The sequence below is a fragment of the Zingiber officinale genome, chromosome 4A, assembly GCF_018446385.1.
Source record: "Zingiber officinale cultivar Zhangliang chromosome 4A, Zo_v1.1, whole genome shotgun sequence".
Classification (NCBI taxonomy): domain Eukaryota; kingdom Viridiplantae; phylum Streptophyta; class Magnoliopsida; order Zingiberales; family Zingiberaceae; genus Zingiber; species Zingiber officinale.
In genome coordinates, this window is record NC_055992.1 from 5,832,284 (window position 1) to 5,851,521 (window position 19,238).

The following is a 19,238-nucleotide window of genomic DNA, read 5'->3' on the forward strand; positions in this document are numbered from 1 at the left end:
GGAGAAGGGCGGACCGGTTGGCTGACCGGAGAAGAAGGGGCCGACCTCCCGCCCGGCCGACCGGTAAGTAACCAATGGCAACAGGCACCTCGGCAGGAGTCGGGGTTCTAGCGCTCGATTGACCAGGAACGAAGGGCCGAGCGGAAGAACGACGACCCTCAGTCTTCCCGTACGGGTAACCACCTACCTCGGACTAAAGACGAGCGCGCTGGGTGAGCGGCTGGATGGTCGATCCTAGAAGAGGAAGTCAAAGAGTAGGGGACAGTGTGGACGTCATCTCAGTAACCCCTGTTGCTGACAACAGGCATGTTCGAAGACTAAACCATACGCAGTATGGTACGATCGATTATTCTGCTGTCCCATTAATCAGACGCTCATACTGTAGCGGCATGGAGACAAACATGCTATTCTGGCAAGCCCATGCTGTGGTATGGGGTATGACACGTGTACACCTCGGGTTGTGTGCACCAAGCTCTCATGGCTCTATATAAACGTCATCAAACTTCATCGGAGGTATGCAATCTGAAATCCTTGGAGCCACCTTCTTGTCATTCGTTGCCTGACTTGAGCGTCGGAGGGTCGTCGCCGGGAACCCCTTCCCGGCCCGACTTCTTTGCAGGATCGCCGGAAGTTCGCACCAGCGCCCGAAGACCCACGTCAGCAACCGGAAAGCGCCACGTGCCCAGCGTCCGTTGATTCAGCTTTCGGACAGGATCAATTTGGCGCCGTCTGTGGGAACGCTCCTGCATCCGATCGGAAGCAATGGACGAGGCTGGACGACCGCACACGGTGATGCTCTCCACGAAGGAGCTCGACGCTCTAATCAAGGCAAGAGCAGCTAAGCTCGTGGAGCAACAGAGAGAGAATGCGCAAGCCGAGCGGCTGAAGCAACAAACAACGTCAGCATCAGGTGGCCGAGCGGAGGCAATGATCCCCGAGCGGACGCCTCCCCCGAGACAATGATCCAACTGACATTCAAGGGGGAGCACCGCCGAGCGGATGAAGATGGATTGGGACTTGAATCAACCATGAAACGCAAATTATCTCCAGCCTTTCCGGGGCAGGGTGAAAGGTGCACCAATATAATGTGTGTTGTATATTTTCCGTTTGGCTGTATATTTGAAATGCAGGAAGCAAAATGTTAAACACAATTGGCATTATCGGTCGAGCGACCTATCTCCATGATATATAAGATCCGAGCCACCGACTCAACTGCGAAGACCCCGTGCCGTTCGACCGGGCGTAAAAATTATCCGAGCCAAGTCATTGAAGACGAAGACCCCTCGCCGCTCGGTAGGGCGTATGTCATCAGTGTTAAAATTAGCCGTAAAGGCCGTCGAGCTCCGACGTTAAAAATCAAGAGACGAGCCGGCTTCTATAAACCCTCCGAGCGGAAGACCGTCGAGCTCTGACGTTAAAAATCGAGAGACGAGCCGGCGTCTATAAACCCTTCGAGCAGAAGACCGTCGAGCTCCGACGTTAAATATCGAGAGACGAGCCGGCGTCTATAAACCCTCCGAGCGGAAGACCGTCGAGCTCCGACTTTAAATATTGAGAGACAAGCCGGCGTCTATAAATCCTCCGAGCGGAAGACCGTCGATCTCCGACGTTAAAAATCGAGAGACGAGCCGGCGTCTATAAACCCTCCGAGCGGAAGACCGTCGAGCTCCGACGTTAAATATCGAGAGACGAGTCGGCGTCTATAAACCCTCCGAGCGGAAGACCGTCGAGCTCCGACGTTAAATATCGAGAGACGAGCCGGCGTCTATAAACCCTCCGAGCGGAAGACCGTCGAGCTCCGACGTTAAATATCGAGAGACAAGCCGGCGTCTATAAACCCGCCGAGCGGAAGACCGTCGAGCTCCGACGTTAAATATCGAGAGACGAGCCGGCGTCTATAAACCCTCCGAGCGGAAGACCGTCGAGCTCCGACGTTAAATATCGAGAGGCGAGCCGGCGTCTATAAACCCTCCGAGCGGAAGACCGTCGAGCTCCGACGTTAAATATCGAGAGACGAGCCGACGTCTATAAACGTCCGAGCGGAAGACCGTCGAGCTCCGATGTTAAATATCGAGAGACGAGCCGGCGTCTATAAACCCTCCGAGCGGAAGACCGTCGAGCTCCGACGTTAAATATCGAGAGACGAGCCGGCGTCTATAAACCCTCCGAGCGTAAGACCGTCGAGCTCCGACGTTAAATATCGAGAGACGAGCCGGCGTCTATAAACCCTCCGAGCGGAAGACCGTCGAGCTCCGACGTTAAAAATCGAGAGACGAGCCGACGTCTATAAACCCTCCGAGCGTAAGACCGTCGAGCTCCGACGTTAAATATCGAGAGACGAGCCGGCGTCTATAAACCCTCCGAGCGGAAGAAGTAAATAAAAAAGGACTGCAAGTGTCCGAGAAGCTCGCCGTCAATATCGTTCGACCGACTTTACATCCTGCTCGGCTCAGAGCCCAAAGGTACTTGTCGGCTTTTAGCGAGCGATCTCTGCTATCAGAGCGGAATGTTACGCATTCGAAATATTTAGCCGAGCGGAAGGGCAACGCCAAGTACTTCGCAAAAATCCCTTTCGAATGCCAGAGGTGTGATAATAGGCGAGCGGACAACACACATATTAACTAGCAAAAGGACAAAGTACGCGAAAGGAAAACATTGCATTAAAATTAAAACTTTAGGCCGGGCGGCCTAAGTACATAAAGGGATAATTTTTTGGCCTAGCGGCCTAACTACATATACAGGCATCTATTCAATGTAATCATAAAGGTCCTTGGGGATGTTGTCCAGGAGCGTCACTTGATCGTCGGCCGGAATAGTAGTGGACTCCAGAAGAAGACCTTTAGACTTCAGATAGGTGGTGGTGGCGGTTATAGCCAAGTCGAAGGTTGTGTACATCTGCTCGCAGATTTTCTCTGAGAATTCAGGCGAGCGGATGTAGCTCTGTCTTAGGACAACGACCCGACTCGGCTCGGCCTCTTGATATTCTTTGAGAGCCGCCTGGGAGGAGTAAGGGCCTCATCCAGATTTTGAAGCTTGTCCGCGTCGGCCGAGCGACCCGCCTTCTCTCGGTCAAGCTGCTCCATCAGCTCTTTTACCTTCAGCTCCAGGCCCCGAGCCTCCACGTTCTTCTTCTCCAAGTCGAAGATGGTCGTGTTCTTCCGAGTGGTGGCCAGGGTAAATTTTTGGTCGAGCGACTTGACTTGCCGCTCTAACTCAGCCAGATGGTGAGCCTGGTCGGCTGTCTTCTTCTGCTCGGCCGCCAGCAGATCTTGTGCTTTCTTCAGCTCCTTTTGCAGCTCAGAATATGAAGGGCCTTGAGGGCCGGACGGACCAACCGCCGCCTTCAGTTGCCTTAGTTCTTCATCTACTAAGGCCAGGCGGTTGGAGACAACAATCTCCTCCACCCATCTCTGGCAAAAGAAGTTGTTATTGGCCGATCGGAAGGAATACATACAAAACTGGAGAAAATAAACTTACCCCAGTGGCCTGCTGCATATGACTATTGGCCAAATTCCGAAGAGGGATGAGCGCGACGCGGGCCTGAGCGTCGGCCCACATCTCAGCTAGTGGGGCCTTCAGAGTGATGGTATGTTCGAGCGCTATCGGTTGGTCGGCCTCTGGCAGCAGCTCTTCAGTTGGAAGATGAAGAGTGACTCGTATTGTGCGACCATGACCTGGGGTCGTCCGACCGACATCCGGTAAAGGATCAGAGGCCGGCACCGAAAACTGAGTGGATGGTTGAACGCCTGACTGGACGAGCGGGCGGAAGGGTGCTGATCGGAGTAGCCTCAATTGGAGCAGCCGGCTCGTCCCATTCAGAAGGCGTCCGGTCGGACGAAATGGCTTCGACCTCTGGCGCCTTGCCCCGAGCAGTCGCAGTGGCCCGCTCGGATGGTTGGACCGCGAAGGTAGCCGACCGCAGGGGAGTCTCCACTCGGCGTCTCTTTTGTAGAGGTTGTTCCTCCTCCCGAGCGGAACCTTCCTCAGGGACAGTTGGTCCTCCGCTGGGGGTGGCTCCGCTAGCCACGTTTTGTTGAGAAGCCTGAGCGACCGACTCAGCCTGAGTCCCGCTTTCTCCTTCATGCGATCCGACCGGCTGGATGCCAAGCGCTTCCATTTCTTTGGCCGTCGTGGCTTCGAGCGCCGCCGCCTTCCTCTTCAAGATGCCGGCCATTACCGACTCCATGACGATGTTCGCTGCAAAGGAAAAAAGAGAAATCAGTTAGCAATTAAAGCATACACCCAAGTTAAATTCTTACCGAAGCCGGTCGAAAGAGGAGTCCGTATTGGACTCAGGCTGAAGATGTACATCACTCCTTCGTGAAGAAGCTTATTGATATCAAGACGTAGACCAGCTAGCATATTTGCAGCATGAAGGTACTCCGGTCGGGTCTTGAACTTCTTCAGCTCAGGAGTGGGGGTAGGTCGACCTGCCACTTGGTCCGGAAATTTGCCTGATCGGGCATACGAATATAGAAAAAATACTCCTTCCAATGTTTATTGGAAGAATGCAGTTTGTTAAAGAAGACTAGCCCGGGCCGAGCTTGGAAATGAAGGTGCCCGGCTCAGACTGCTTGGGATAATAGAAATAAAAAAAGACCTTCGGTCGGAGGGGGATGTTATGGATCTTGAACAAAACAACTACACCACAGAGAAGACGAAAGGTGTTGGGTACTAGACTGCCGAGCGGAACACCGAAAAAATTACAAACATCTAGAATGAAGGGATGTATAGGGAAACGTAGACCGGCAGTAAACTGGTCGCGGAAGACACAGAAAGCTCCGTGCGACGGCCTGTGCGGCCGAGCGGATGGACCAGCTAAAAGAAGTTCAAAATCAGCGGGGATGTCAAAATTATCGGTCAGAATATCAAAGTCACGCTGGTCGAAGCGTGACTGCATAGTAGTGTACCATAGGCCGAGAGACTGGTCTTCGGGATGAGAGGAACTAGCCATGGTCCGAGCGAATGAAACCAAAAAAGATGACGGGACAAAAACAAGAAGAGGGCACCGGAACAGTACCCGGAGGCGAAAACTGGGGAGAGAAATGTAAAGAAAGCACCGGAAACAAGAAAGAAAGGAGGAGAGCCTTACAAGAAAAAGGAGGATCGAAGGAAGAACACCGGGGATCGCCGGAAACAGGAGACACGATCGCCGGAGCTATAAAATGCGAGAGGCAACCAGGGGCACGCGAAAGGAGAAGTGAGGCGACGGAAGAGAAAATGAAGGCTTTATAGGGTAAAGGCCGGACGACCTCCACCGTTGGATCCAGGTCACGGGAATCGAAGCGCATCGCGCCGTCCATTTCAAACCGCCTCGATCCCGTCAAAGCACCACGCTGCCGCCACCGTACGATGACGACGGTGTGCCACGTGGCATTCCGCCATTTGAAGCATTTAATGCGCGCATGCTCAACCTTAATGTCGAAGATCGGCGTAGAATACGAGGAGGTTAAAGAGATGTTGCTGTGGAATAATCTTCAAGTCCATCCATGTGGTAGGCCGAGCGGAGGATAAGGGCACGAAGGTGCCGCCCGGATAGACTCGTGGTCCAGTCAGTCGGACTAATCGCCTCCTTCGACTAGACTTGAGGGGGAGGCAAGTGATCCGGCGGTTAGAACAGGGGACCCCCATTTTGAGGGATCAACGTCACGTGGTGGTCAAAGGGCCAGGTGGCCGACCGGAGAAGGGCGAACCGGTTGGCCGACCGGAGAAGAAGGGGCCGACCTCCCGCCCGACCCACCAGTAAGTAATCAATGGCAACAGGCGCCTCGGCAGGAGTCGGGGTTCTGGCGCTCGATTGACCAGGAACGAAGGGCCGAGCGGAAGAACGACGACCCTCAGTCTTCCCGTACGGGTAACCACCTACCTCGGACTAAAGACGAGCGCGCTGGGCGAGCGGCTGGATGGTCGATCCTAGAAGAGGAAGTCAAAGAGTAGGGGACAGTGTGGACGTCATCTCAGTAACCCCTGTTGCTGACAACAGGCATGTTCGAAGACTAAACCATACGCAGTATGATACGATCGATTATTCTGTTGTCCCATCAATCAGACGCTCAGACTGTAGCGGCATGGAGACAAACATGCTCTTCTGGCAAGCCCATGCTGCGGTATGGGGTATGACACGTGTACACCTCGGGTTGTGTGCACCAAACTCTCATGGCTCTATATAAACGCCATCAAACTTCATCGGAGGTATGCAATCTGAAATCCTTGGAGCCACCTTCTTGCCATTCGTTGCCTGACTTGAGCGTCGGAGGGTCGTCGCCGGGAACCCCTTCCCGGCCCGATTTCTTTGCAGGATCGCCGGAAGTTCGCACCAGCGCCCGAAGACCCACGTCAGCAATCGGAAAGCGCCACGTGCCCAGCGTCCGTTGATTCAGTTTTCGGACAGGATCAAGTTCAATTTAATTAAAATTATTATATATAAAGTAATAAAGTATATATAAATATTTTTTAAATGTATAGTAAAAAATATTTAAAATTGTTTTCAATTCAATGAAAATCATTTAAAAATTATAGTAGCAGCTGAGATAAGATATATATATCAGGTGCTATTTTAATATTTTAAAACTATGCGGGCGTAATTAGAAAAGCCTAAATTCGACGGGGCGTTTCGAAATATACCTAAATTATTACTACCAGGAGGGCTCTCGCGAAAGAAGACAGCAAGGCATTCCGAAGACGGTGGAGACGAAAAGCAACGGGAAGAAAGAGAGAAACAGAAGGCGATGCCGCGAGATGCGATGCGCTCGTCTAGGTCGAGCTTGCTTCAGGAGCTCCTGCTCTATGCAGCGACCGCAGCGCTGAGTTCTCTCGTCCTCTTCGTCGGGTTACGCCAACTCGACCCCAACCATTCGGCCAGAAAGAAGGCCCTCGAGCACAAGAAGGAGATCGCCAAGCGCCTCGGTCGCCCTCTCATCAACACCAACCCATACGAGGTCGTCGTCTTGTTCTGTTTATTCTCACGTCATCCCTCCTTCCTTCCCCCGACAGTGATCGATCTGATTCAGACTTTGTGTTTGTAGATTTGCCGGCGTCGGTTGCCTAGTGGTTGGTAGTTTATGTGTTTGCAAACGTTCATATGGCTGTAGTCTAGGCAGAGATATCGGAGGCGACCTGCCTAGGGATTGTTCTAGGGGCTTAAAATAATGGTTTTGGATCTTGATTTTCAATTGATGGATAAATAGTTTGTATTGATAACTTGGTCTTCCCGATGATCGTCTAGGAGTTTTAAGTTTATATTCGTGCCAGTTTGCGTTCCATGTCTGCTTTCTCAAATCTCAAGTATCGTCTTCAACTTGTTGCTCGCTGTGTTGTCATAGCCTCTTCTTATAGACAAATCTGTAGGACGAATAGAGGTGAGAACAGTGCACTGAACTTTAGAGATTTGTCCTCGTGAAAACACAACCAAATAGGAAACCCTGCTAGTAACTTCACAGCTGAGATTCATATTTAATGTAGTCTTGACTCTTGAACCATCTTTTAATAATTCACGGTTAAGTAGGATGGTTACACTGTCATAAGCAAAATAATCCTGGCATAACCAATTTTCTGTGGGGATATCAATAACATTAATTGCCTTGAAAAGAAGATATGAAGGGCTTTGTTGTTAATAAAGCCTTAATACGAAGCTTTTTTTTTTTTTTTGCATCATATAATTCTTGCAATTGGTCTAAAATTTGATTCAATTTAGTTAAAGAGTTTTTTTTCATATATTAGTATCCATTACTTCAGGTCGAACATCACCCCCTACTTGAATTTGGTACTTTTATCACATAAAGTGTCGAGCCTAGAGCAAGTCTCCCTTGTTTCTCCATAGTTATTGTGAGCTTTAACAATCCAAGAATATAAGCTTGAAACAGACACGACAAATTGCCATTCTATATATGTTATGTGGTTGCAGTTTCCTTTCATGAAGATATGATAAGCTAAGATGAAATGCTTTATTTGGTTTAGAATAAAAGAGGTCACATTGGATTGAGCTCAATGAATTTACTTGTGAAAGTTTCCAGAGCTTATGAACAACACAAGAGAACGCTCTACTCTCATATGTACTGATATATCTATAATAAAGATTAGTGGGTCACGATTTGGCTCAAGCAAAACTGAGGAATTTAATGAGTATCAGGAAGATGGCTATGCTTTTAGAGAATATTATCAGTTTTCTATATAAGTTTGTGTTTCTTAAGTACCAGATAATTTGCTTGTAGATTCTAAACACAATTTTTTATTTGCACATTTGTTGTTCATTATGAGATAGATATAATTTATTTTTTCTTAAAAAAATGTCAACAAGTATTAAATTGTATTTTTTATGTACAGAATTAGTGCTGAATAATTTCTGAATGCTTACTATATATGCATCCCATATATTCTTCCACATACCACATATGCACTATATTGTTATTCGACCACATGCTGTGTATGCTTTTTAAAAAGTTGATCATGACTGGGTAGGTAGGATTCTTCAATGGCAGTTCCTATGTGATCAAGACACGATCCCTGAAAAAAGATAATTTCCAATGAAACAATTGTATTTGCTTGTAAAGGTGATGGATGAGATTTATCAACATTCACCCATCAGTAGAATTTTCATTGTAGCCAGTTACCCTTCTTATGGTAGTTTGCAGTGGCAATACTAGCCTATGATTCATAGAGTTTGAAGTCATATCTAAGCAAATATTAGCATTTTTTTAATGGATAATGGCTACTGCTATATTTAAGGTCCTTCATTTGTGGTAGGAACTATTAATTGGTGCCTCAAGTTGTTAAATTATAGGCAAATCATTAAAAAAATTAATGATTATGTTTATGATCATTTTGCAGGATGTAATAGCTTGTGATGTTATAAATACCGATCACATTGATATTGAATTTGAGTCTATTGGGGGTTTAGAGCATGTCAAGCAAGCATTATTTGAATTGATCATTCTTCCACTTCGTAGACCCCAGTTGTTTTCACATGGAAAACTTCTTAGCCCACAAAAGGGCATTCTGTTGTATGGTCCACCTGGAACAGGAAAGACAATGCTAGCCAAGGCCTTAGCAAAAGAGTCTGGTGCAGTTTTTATTAATGTGAGGATCTCAAATTTGATGAGTAAATGGTTTGGGGATGCCCAAAAACTTGGTAAGTTAGTTTTTTATGATTTCTTCAGAGAGAGCTTAATGTTTTTACATATTGATTTATTGATATGCCTTGTGGTTATATTGATTAATAAAATTTTAAAATAATTTATTGTTAATTTTCATTTTTTATGTTAATTGTGTAATAACCACATATATACTACAAACCAAGACAAAAACTTATGGCGTTCTCAATGTACAAAATTGTGTTCTGACAATTCTGTATTGAAGTGCATGAGGGGCTAGTGAATATGGAGTTATGTCTTGGTCAAGGTAGTTCATTATTTTTTTATGCTTTTTCGACAAAAGTTCTTGGTAAGCTAAATTCAAGTGTCACTTCTTGTTAGAAGCTGTGAATTGACTCTTTTTGCACTTATCAGTTATCATATTTCTTGTAGCTTACTATTCTTTTTCTTTTTCATTTTTATATTTTTTTCCTTTTTTTTTATGAATTATCACAAATTGATAATTATCTCATTCACAAATTGCACTTATCAGTTATTCTGATTCTGATACATAATAAGTTGATTTGAACCCATAATCTAGCTTATTTTCCATTAGCTTATTTAACATATTTGCAATGTCCCATATAGAATCTTCTATTATGTTTACATGTTTGTTTTGAATGCTTGATTGATATTGCATATAGAATTACACATGGAATATGGTGGAAATGGAGTTTGCATCTAAGCCGCATATAAATCCACTTCTAGCTCTTTTGGGGGCAGTGTGAGATAGGCATTTGATCTTACTAACGTATTATGGTTCCAAAATGACTAGTATCATTATTTCATGCAGATACATCCTCGTGGTAGTGCTAGTTTTAGGATCACTAATGTTCACTTAACTAATTATCAAGTGTCTCTGGCTGGATCATGCCCCATGCTTGTTGTACATACCATTTGAACATAACTATTGGATGATACAAGAAGGTTCAAGTCTTTTAGATCTGAATCCTGATTGACTGTTGTGTAGATGCTGATTAGTTACAGGATATTGCTACTCAAAATTTTACTTTATATATGGCAATATGATCTATTAAAAATTACTTTCACCTTTTAAAAAAAAACATAGTTGTTTGCTTATATTTACACTGGATTTGTTGCAGTTTCTGCTGTTTTTAGCCTTGCTTATAAGCTACAACCTGCTATTATTTTCATCGACGAGGTGGATAGTTTTTTGGGTCAGCGACAGAATACAGATCAGGAAGCATTGGCTAACATGAAAACTGAGTTCATGTCCTTGTGGGATGGCTTCACAACTGACCGTGAGTTTCAATTCTCCTTTGGGTTTTCACCAATTCACTTGAGTCTATTTTGTGAATGTATGCTTCATTTCCTTATCATAGGTATGATTCTCATTATTAATCAACAATATTCTTATTTTTATCATTCACCCAGTATATTTGTTCCTTTTGTATAATTTAGTTTTGTTAGTTAAGTTGTTCACTCATTGAGTTAGAGTATCTTAATCCTCTATTCCCCCTGAATTCCTGTGATTTTGACTGTTGCAGTTAATTTCATTGTTTTGCTAGGCAAAACAATAATATTCAAGCTGCATTCCTATGTCCATGTCATACGCGACAGCAATTCCATTAACTTAGTTATAAAAAATAACTGATTTGTTAGTGATAGTATAGAAATGTCATACCAGAAAAGACTAGGAAGTGCTGCTTGTAAATTTGCCCTTCTTTATGCCCCTTCTTTTTACAGAGAATGCTCGTGTAATGGTTCTTGCTGCTACAAATCGGCCATCAGAGTTAGATGAGGCAATCCTCAGGCGGTTTACCCAAACTTTTGAAATTGGCATGCCTAATCAAAATGAGAGGGCCATCATACTAAAGGTAATACTCAAGGGTGAAAATGTCGAAGAAAACATTGATTACGAGTACCTAGCTGCATTGTGTCAAGATTTTAGCGGTTCAGATTTGCTTGAATTGTGCAAACAAGCAGCCTATTTCCCGATCAGGGAGTTACTCAATGATGAGAAGAATGGAAAGATATGCACTGTGAGTATTTATCATTTTTATCAAATAATATTTTGGCAAGTTCATTCCTCCAACTTTCCCCTTGATGCCTAATAAATTTAAGCCAATCTAATCCATTCAAGAGCATATCTGCATACTTCATGATAGCCAGATCTACGCCCCCATGGGCTGGATCAGCTGGTAGGGTGTCTGGACGCTTGCATCGAAGGTCGTAGGGTCGAGGGTTGCCAGCTGCACACGGGTGTCAAATCTCGGTCTGCTGTGCTTAAATTCCACTCGACCCCCAGTCACCCCTCCCGCCCAGCTTAACCATGATTTATCCCCTCTGGACATCTGTGGGGCCGGATCCAGGGGGCCGCTAAGGTGGCGGTTCCACCTTTTTGCATGATAGCCAGATCTACGATTGTTGTCTATTGTTCATTTTGATGTTCTATCTTCTTTATTCTGTGAGGTCTCGCTCCTGACCTATGCATGTTCACTAGACTAGATCTTCTATTAAGGCATTTTTCTATAAAGTTGGTATTCGAGTTTTTTCTCTTTGCGAACCTTGAGAGGACTTTGTGGAGACAAAATTTAACATTTGTGTGGCAACCTCTGCATTTCAAGGTATTGCCTGTTTCTTTAAACTACTTTTTTTTTTTTCCAAAATAATTGCTATAGCTAGATGGGCTTTTTTAGAAGCTGGAAACATGAATTATTCGTTGCAATCTGTCTTGTTCTTATCAGCAGGGTCCGAGACCACTAGAACAGTCAGACTTGGAGAGTGCACTAGTAACATCTCGGAAGGCGAGGAAATTAACCGGTATACAGCCACCTGAACGGCCTGCACAAACAGAGCCAAATGAAGAAGAGCCAATGCACGATGCCATTTTGGAGTTCTCAGAGCTTGTGTCTAGCCCAGTGAACAATCAATATCAAAGCCAGGACGCATAGGTCATCTAGCTCCTCTCTAATGCTTGGGCAAGTTGCCTTGATCAGCGACCTTTCTGGGCACGGCATTGACAACAAAATATCTGTCTTCTTTCTGCTTTTGTTGATATAAAAAAACTCACCGAATATGATATTCTGTGTCGATCTTTTCAATCGTGTCATTTTTTGTAACTGAATATATATATATATTTTAGTTTGATAAAAAAAAAAAGTGATGTGAAACAAAGAACATCGATCTGCACCACTTATATTACAAATAAAAAAGTCATTTTAATCTCTATGGATGTGAGAGGCCGGAAAACATTCAGAGGACGAATAAGAGTTTTTTTTGGTGTATAAATTATGTTTCGAATATATTGTATAGATAAATTAAAAGAAAAAAAATCTTCTACTTCCCATATTGGTCATGAAAAACTTGAACATAATTATTAAAAAAATAATCATTTTTAGGTGTTATTAAAAAAATAATTATTTATAAAAAACCGAGCTCACTAAAAGTGGCCGTAGAATTGACCGTTCTTTGTTTTATATATTAATCATAAAAAAAATAATAATACTAGGTTTTTATCAAATAAAAAAATTAACCCGCCTCATCCATCTAAAATACTACTAATAAATCTGTATAATTGTGTGATCATATCTCACTTACAATTACATATAATTCATATCCTTAAACTTTTATTAATATCAAAATACTTGAAATTTTCATTTTAATGTTAAAATCCTCTTCATTTAATGAAAAAAATATCTATTTTATTTTTCAAAATTATCACTTAAAATCCTCCCTACACTATAAGAAAATAAATCTTAAAATTATTTTTATTACGAAAATAAAAAAAATATTAACATAATTTTATTTTAAATTTTTGCTAAAATTAGTTATAAGGATATTTTTATTAAATAGTAAGATAGTAAGATAAAAATAATAAATTATTATCAATAAATATTATCTATTTATAATACTTATTTTTTAATATGTAAAATTTTGGTTTGCTACGTCAATGCAATATTTTATCTTTTTAGATATCCTACCAAGTTTGTTTCACCAAAATAGTAAAATTTTAACATAACTACCTTTATTGCTTTTCTTTTAATATTCAAAATTTTATTTTGCTAGTCAATATAATATTCTTTATTTTCAGATATTCTGCCTATAATAACTTTGTTTCTATATATGATTTACCATATGAATTATTCTTCTTTATAAATTCATTGGTTTCTATCAGAAGTTTCGTGTAATACAAAGAAATCAGCGATGGGTTTGCGAGTTTCACGCGATACAAAGAAATCAGCGATGGGTTTGCAAGTTTCGTGCAATACAAAGAAATCAGCCAGAAACTTATCGGTGGATTGGGATTCGATCGACGACAATCTATTAGAACTCATTGCCAAGAGGTTAGATGTCATGGATTATATTCGTTTTCGCTCTGTTTGCAAAACATGGCGCTCTATCTCTATCGACACTCATGGTTGTTTGATTCCATGGTTGATAATGGGATGTGATCGAGTTGACGGACGACTCTTCTACTTCTCTTTCACCGATCACAAATCGCACTCTATCGCTGTACCGGCCCTTAAAGAGAACAAGAACCTCGAGTTAGGAGTCGTCTCATGCCAGGGATGGTTGCTTCTCGAAGGACAACATGACTCTTATGCCATCTCCCTCCTTAACCCCCTCACCGGTGCTCATGTTCATCTCCCCGAGGTCCCCAAAGATCTCTTCACCAGAAGAATTCAGTATAACATGCACTTTGATCCCCTTCGTCCAGAGGCTACGATGGAGTACGTTGAAATCCAATATTTAATCCATCGGATGGCGATGTCTTCTAACCCGTCGTCCAACACTGATTGCACCATCGTCGTCATATCAGCCGTTGGCAAGGCATTGGTATCGCTTCGCATGGGGGCCGATGGCTCTTCTTGGAACTCGATGAACAACCAGAGCAAGTACGAGGATGTTGCTTTCTGCTACCAATCCTTTTTGGCTGTAGACTGTTTTGGAGAAGTTTCCATATTCTCAGGCACCGACCTTAATAAGTTGCGCACAATTGTTGGTTCTCCTGCAATGCTGCCTACAATAGCTGCCGATTGGAGGTTTTCAGCTTTGTCCACCCAAGCTATTATGCTCTTTCGGAAGGTAAGTGATCACGAGGGATATATATCGTTTAAGGATAAAAAGCTGCCATTCTACAAAACCAAGAGAATTAGTTTGCATATCATAATGGGAGACTGCACTGGTGGTTCAGGATTGATCGAGCATTTCAGTGTGAAATTGAGGAATAGTTTATATTTTTATGGGATGCCATCGCTGCACTATAAGTTTATCAGTTCCGTGAATTCCACGCTTCATTGCTGTACCTACATTGCTGGCGAGCACGGCGAGGTTCCTGATGATGACAGTTTTGTCTACTACATCACCATGCCAAAAGCTTATGATATTAATGATGCCACTTTGATGCCACTATTCTGCCCATTTGGTAAAAATTTAATTTCATTCTGGCACATGCCGCAACCATTTTAATTGTCTTATGAATAATATGACTGTTATTTTATTAGTTACTTGAAAGATCTTATGACAATGAAATAGCAACATTATTATTTTTTATTATTAAACTTCATTACAAGTGAGTATTTTAAATGGTAATTCGCAAAAAGATAGATGCCATATTTTAGCCTAGAAGTCAAACATCTATGTAGATACTGGACGAGGTATTTTACAAACACCAATGCAAATACCATATATGTGCCAATTTGTGGAGCATCCTACCGAACTATTCCTGCACTTCTTAAAAATTGATCCCAAAATATATTTGAATAAACACCCAAATAAATACTAATTATGTCAAACTCATGGGAGTTATTTTGCAACATGATATTTAATTTGCTTTAAAATTTTTTTAATTTATTTACTTTTTAAATAACAACGATCAATAACTTTGTTTCTTTTAAAATTAAGCAAAAAAAAAAAAAACCTTTTTTAGAATAATTATCTAAGATTTTGTTGGCCAACAGCGCATCAATTAAATCTTCCTACTTTCCTTTCCTTGTACGTCCCCGGGTAATGGTGTCACTGTAGAAAGTACCCACGGTTCGAAGAACTCCGGATGTATTTGTAGAAATTTTTTCTTCAAATAGGAATGTAATCAAAGGATGCTAAATTTCTGGGCTCACCGTCGTATGTGCTTCTCAATTTATCCTGATGACCAATGAAAAACTTCTATTGAACCATACCGATCATGCCATATATAATCAATGAACTTAATTGGAATTATCAATTTTTTTACTTGCGTAACACTACGGAGCCCGTTTTCTACCCGCCCCCCGTGTTTTTTACCGTTTTGTCATTTGTGGCCATTCCAAAATCGAGTAGTGACAGAGTGACAGTGGTATGTCGCCGATCGGTGGCGTCCCATCGGCCGTTACGTAAAACTCGCCTCCCTGTCGCTGTTTTCGGGCCCGGTTGCGGAAGACGACGGCGGAGGTTCTTCGCGCGCTTTTCAGTTGCTCGATTCAAATCTGGTGGATTGGGAGGGAAAATTTCTGCTCCAGCCTCCAGTAGAAACTACACTAGATTCTTCCTCCTTCGGCGCGCGTTTTCAATTTTTGTCTGGATCCAGTTGTGCTGTCCTCTTTTGAAGAGAAATCCACGGAGGAAAAGGAAATCGGCGAGTTGGAAAGTGTTTAGGGCTGGGAAAGGTCGAATGGGGGTCTCGGATAATACCAAAGGTTTCGTTCTCGCCCTTGTCTCGAGCGCCTTCATCGGATCCAGCTTCATTCTGAAGAAGAAGGGGCTAAAGCGGGCCGGCAAATCTGGCGCACTAGCTGGTAAGAATGGAAATCCTTGCTTCCATCGGACGATAAGTACTTCTTTTTTGTTGTTGTTGGAAAGATGCGTTTTTTTTTCTAGTTTTCATGTAAATTTTTCTTCAATCGGCAGTGGAAAATTTTGTTTCGACATTCTTGTTTACCTCATCGGTGTTTCCAATACTCAAAGATGACTTTTGGTTTTGGACCTAAGACAAATTTAATAGTGATTTGACTCCAATATCAGATGACATTTCATATTTATATGAAGTTTTGAATACGACATGATGTGTATGATGATTATGTCCAAGGAAATAGATTATTCTGATAAAATTCCGGACATCTCTTCTTTCCCTTCTCAGCTGATGCTCTGTGATACTTGCATTCAGATATTTGCTTTTCATCACAAGCTTTTGTTTCTCCCTTTTTACATTTAGAGATTTTCGTCTGCTTGTTTGTAGAATATGACTGATGTAACTTCTACTTTTACTTTTCTCCCCTAATTCATAGGAGTAGGTGGATATGCATACTTGCTAGAACCACTATGGTGGGCTGGAATGATCACGAGTAAGCTACCTGAGTACACAACCTAGGAGTATTTTATTATTTTGATAATTATAATACACTAAACGAGATTTTCTATGTTGTTGATATTGAAAGCCTTCCTGACAAACAGTGGTTCTAGGCGAAGCTGCAAATTTTGTGGCTTATGTTTTTGCTCCAGCTGCTTTAGTTACTCCTTTGGGCGCATTAAGCATAATAGTCAGGTATCAATATAAATAATTGAATGGTTCACTAAGGCTTCATGGGCACTAACAGATTTCTGTTTCTGAGCAGTGCCGTATTGGCACACTTTATGCTGCAGGAACGATTGCAGGCAATGGGCATTTTGGGTTGTGTATCCTGCATTGTTGGTTCTGTTGTCATTGTGATTCACGCACCTCAGGAACAATCTCCAAGTTCTGTAGAAGAAATTTGGAGGCACCTATTAACCACAATGTATTAATACACATTAAAATGAGAAAACTTTGTAAATATTGTTAGTTGTATATCAACTACACTACATAATGTATTCACAATAATAGCAGATTGAATGTGCTTTGTACTGATAAATTAGTTGACATAAATCAGTTAGACTGAATTTAGGAGCATAAATTATGCATCTATTTTGCACTTTTGCTTATAATTTCCTTGTTTTTGATATTCTAAAATTTAATTGGAAAATGATTGTAATGGTCAAAAAAATCTAGGTGCATGCATTTGATAGTGTGTATGTGCACTTTGAGAGAGTTCTAAGTATCTAAAATTGGCATCACATAGAACAGGGATCAATTTAATTAACTAAAGGCATTGATATGGAAAAAAAATATAAATTGACATAAGACAAGGTACAAATTAAGGCCACAATTAATGATAGTATTCACTATCTTTAAGTCAATTAGATTGAATATTTTGGTGATTAAGTTTGCAATTTGAAAAACAAATTTTAGGTTTCAGTAACATGCAACGTAACAACCCAAAGTAGTTAGGACTAATCCAATTATCCTTTTCTTTTCAGCTATAAATCTGTCATTTTGATGTTTCAAATTGTAGGAATTAATAGGAGATTTTGTAAATATTATTTACTCTAAAAACGTGGTCAAAATTCTTGGATGAATTTATATGAAATGGCTCTCAATTTGTATGGATATTCACAAGCAATTGTTTCTGCAGTATAACAAATGTGAGTTTTTTTTTAATCTCTTTTTGTTCTCTCCCAGGCACTGGACACTTTCAATACAGCAATTGTCTCGCCAATTTACTATGTTATGTTTACTACTCACAATAGTTGCAAGTGCAATAATGTTCAAGGTATATGTAACAAAAACTCAATGTGTAGGTAATCATTATTATATGTTCTTGATCCTTACTTTTAATTCTGCCGCAGGATTGGTCTGGCCAAAATATCAGCAGCATAGCTTCTGAAATATGTGGTTTTATTACAGTTATTTCTGGGACTATCTTATTGCACTCCACCAAAGAACAAGATGTATTTCCTTCAACAGGTATGTACAATACTATCCTAAATGCAATTTAACCTAGATATCGTGCCTATTGGTGTCCCTTAAATAGCATGCGAGAGTTAGATCATCAATCTTTACTGCCATTTATCTAGCCAATCTCATATTTGACTGTCATATTTTTCAGTGGTAATTCTGATCCAATTTGTGAAGATAATCTTTTCAGTGCATCTTTTTTTGTCTATCTTGAATTTCAAAATTGAAATACCTACTCCAGATTAAACTTTCTTGGGTTTGGCATATCTAACCATCTAAACTTCTATCCTTACACACCAACTCCTTATTCTCAATCTTAATCTTCTGAGAAAAATTTGGCCCCAGATTAAGCAATCTAGGAAGAGTTTAGCCACCATCCCAGTTTTCAAGTAGAAATATCTCTTACCATCCCAAAAATTCTGCTATGATGTTTTTAGATGCCTACCTTGAAATTGATGAAATGCCAACATTGTTTTGCTTTCTTAACTGGACACAGGTTCAATGTCTTGGGTCATTGGTAGAGGCAGCGGTGACCCCATGAAAACATCTATGATGACCATTTTGTCATCTTGCAAAGTTCTGATTGATTATACTCGAGTCAAATGCGTTCAGGAGGCTTATCACAGTACCATCTTGCTCCATAGGGGAATGCCAGAATATTGCCAGATGGATGCATTTATAATGTATTTTTATATTCAATTTTCGTGTTTGAAATATATATGTTTTTCATAGTATTTCCTGATATGCGGGACATGTAAGCTGGTTTTTGAAGTTACAAACTAGGCAACTTGTATATTTGCTTGTATTCAAAACAGAGGTTGCCTCTTCCACTGTGTATAGGTGATTGCAAGCTAGTTCATTTTCATATTTTGTTTTACTAATTTTTTTTTTTTTACTCATTGGAACATTATTGTATAATTGCAATTAACAAAATTGATTGAAGAAGTGATCCTAAATAGATGAGATATTGTAGCATAAATTAGTCTTATATTATGTTTCAACTGGGTTAACGATGTTTATTTGTTAGATCATTTTATTAAAAATTTCTTTTCAAAATCTTTTACTAACCATATGCCTAAGACTATCTGTTCCCCTCGTCTCCTTGACTATCATTTTGCTCTCTAGAAGTGTCACAAGTTAATTTACAAATCATGATAAAATTTGATTAAGCACTACTAAATTTATAATTTTTAACATGGAAAGGTATAAGACAGCTAACTTAGAGTGTATATTACAATTAAAAACATAATATGGGATACATCTAGAGTTTTTACTATGCATATTATTTTATAGAAGCAAAATAATGATCCTTTACCTATATGCAATCCCTTCTTGCAAAGTGTTTGTTGATCATGATT

The 19,238-nt window shown here is 41.4% G+C and overlaps 2 protein-coding genes across 6 annotated transcripts; both read left to right on the forward strand.

Moving 5' to 3' along the window:
* The first annotated feature begins 6,648 nt into the window (after positions 1 to 6,648).
* Positions 6,649 to 12,284, forward strand: LOC121969388 (outer mitochondrial transmembrane helix translocase-like). Of its 4 annotated transcripts, none has more exons than XM_042519469.1 (5): positions 6,649 to 6,938; positions 8,827 to 9,127; positions 10,232 to 10,390; positions 10,836 to 11,131; positions 11,837 to 12,284. In XM_042519469.1, the coding sequence occupies exons 1-5, from the start codon at positions 6,729 to 6,731 to the stop codon at positions 12,041 to 12,043; spliced, it is 1,173 nt and encodes a 390-aa protein (XP_042375403.1). In that variant the 5' UTR covers positions 6,649 to 6,728; the 3' UTR covers positions 12,044 to 12,284. The 4 variants fall into 4 exon arrangements, 2 of the variants coding, with proteins under 2 accessions (XP_042375403.1, XP_042375404.1); XM_042519470.1 differs by having other exon boundaries at positions 11,840 to 12,284; XR_006108555.1 differs by having other exon boundaries at positions 6,650 to 6,938; positions 10,836 to 11,716.
* A 3,126-nt stretch (positions 12,285 to 15,410) lies between these two features.
* On the forward strand, positions 15,411 to 18,747 carry LOC121969389 (probable magnesium transporter NIPA7). 2 transcript variants are annotated; one of them, XM_042519471.1, is made up of 7 exons: positions 15,411 to 15,865; positions 16,355 to 16,411; positions 16,521 to 16,611; positions 16,682 to 16,843; positions 17,605 to 17,695; positions 17,772 to 17,889; positions 18,377 to 18,747. In XM_042519471.1, exons 1-7 carry the CDS (start codon positions 15,742 to 15,744, stop codon positions 18,610 to 18,612), a joined length of 879 nt encoding a protein of 292 aa, XP_042375405.1. In that variant the 5' UTR covers positions 15,411 to 15,741; the 3' UTR covers positions 18,613 to 18,747. The 2 variants fall into 2 exon arrangements, with proteins under 2 accessions (XP_042375405.1, XP_042375406.1); XM_042519472.1 differs by lacking the exon at positions 16,682 to 16,843.
* The last annotated feature ends 491 nt before the right edge of the window (positions 18,748 to 19,238 follow it).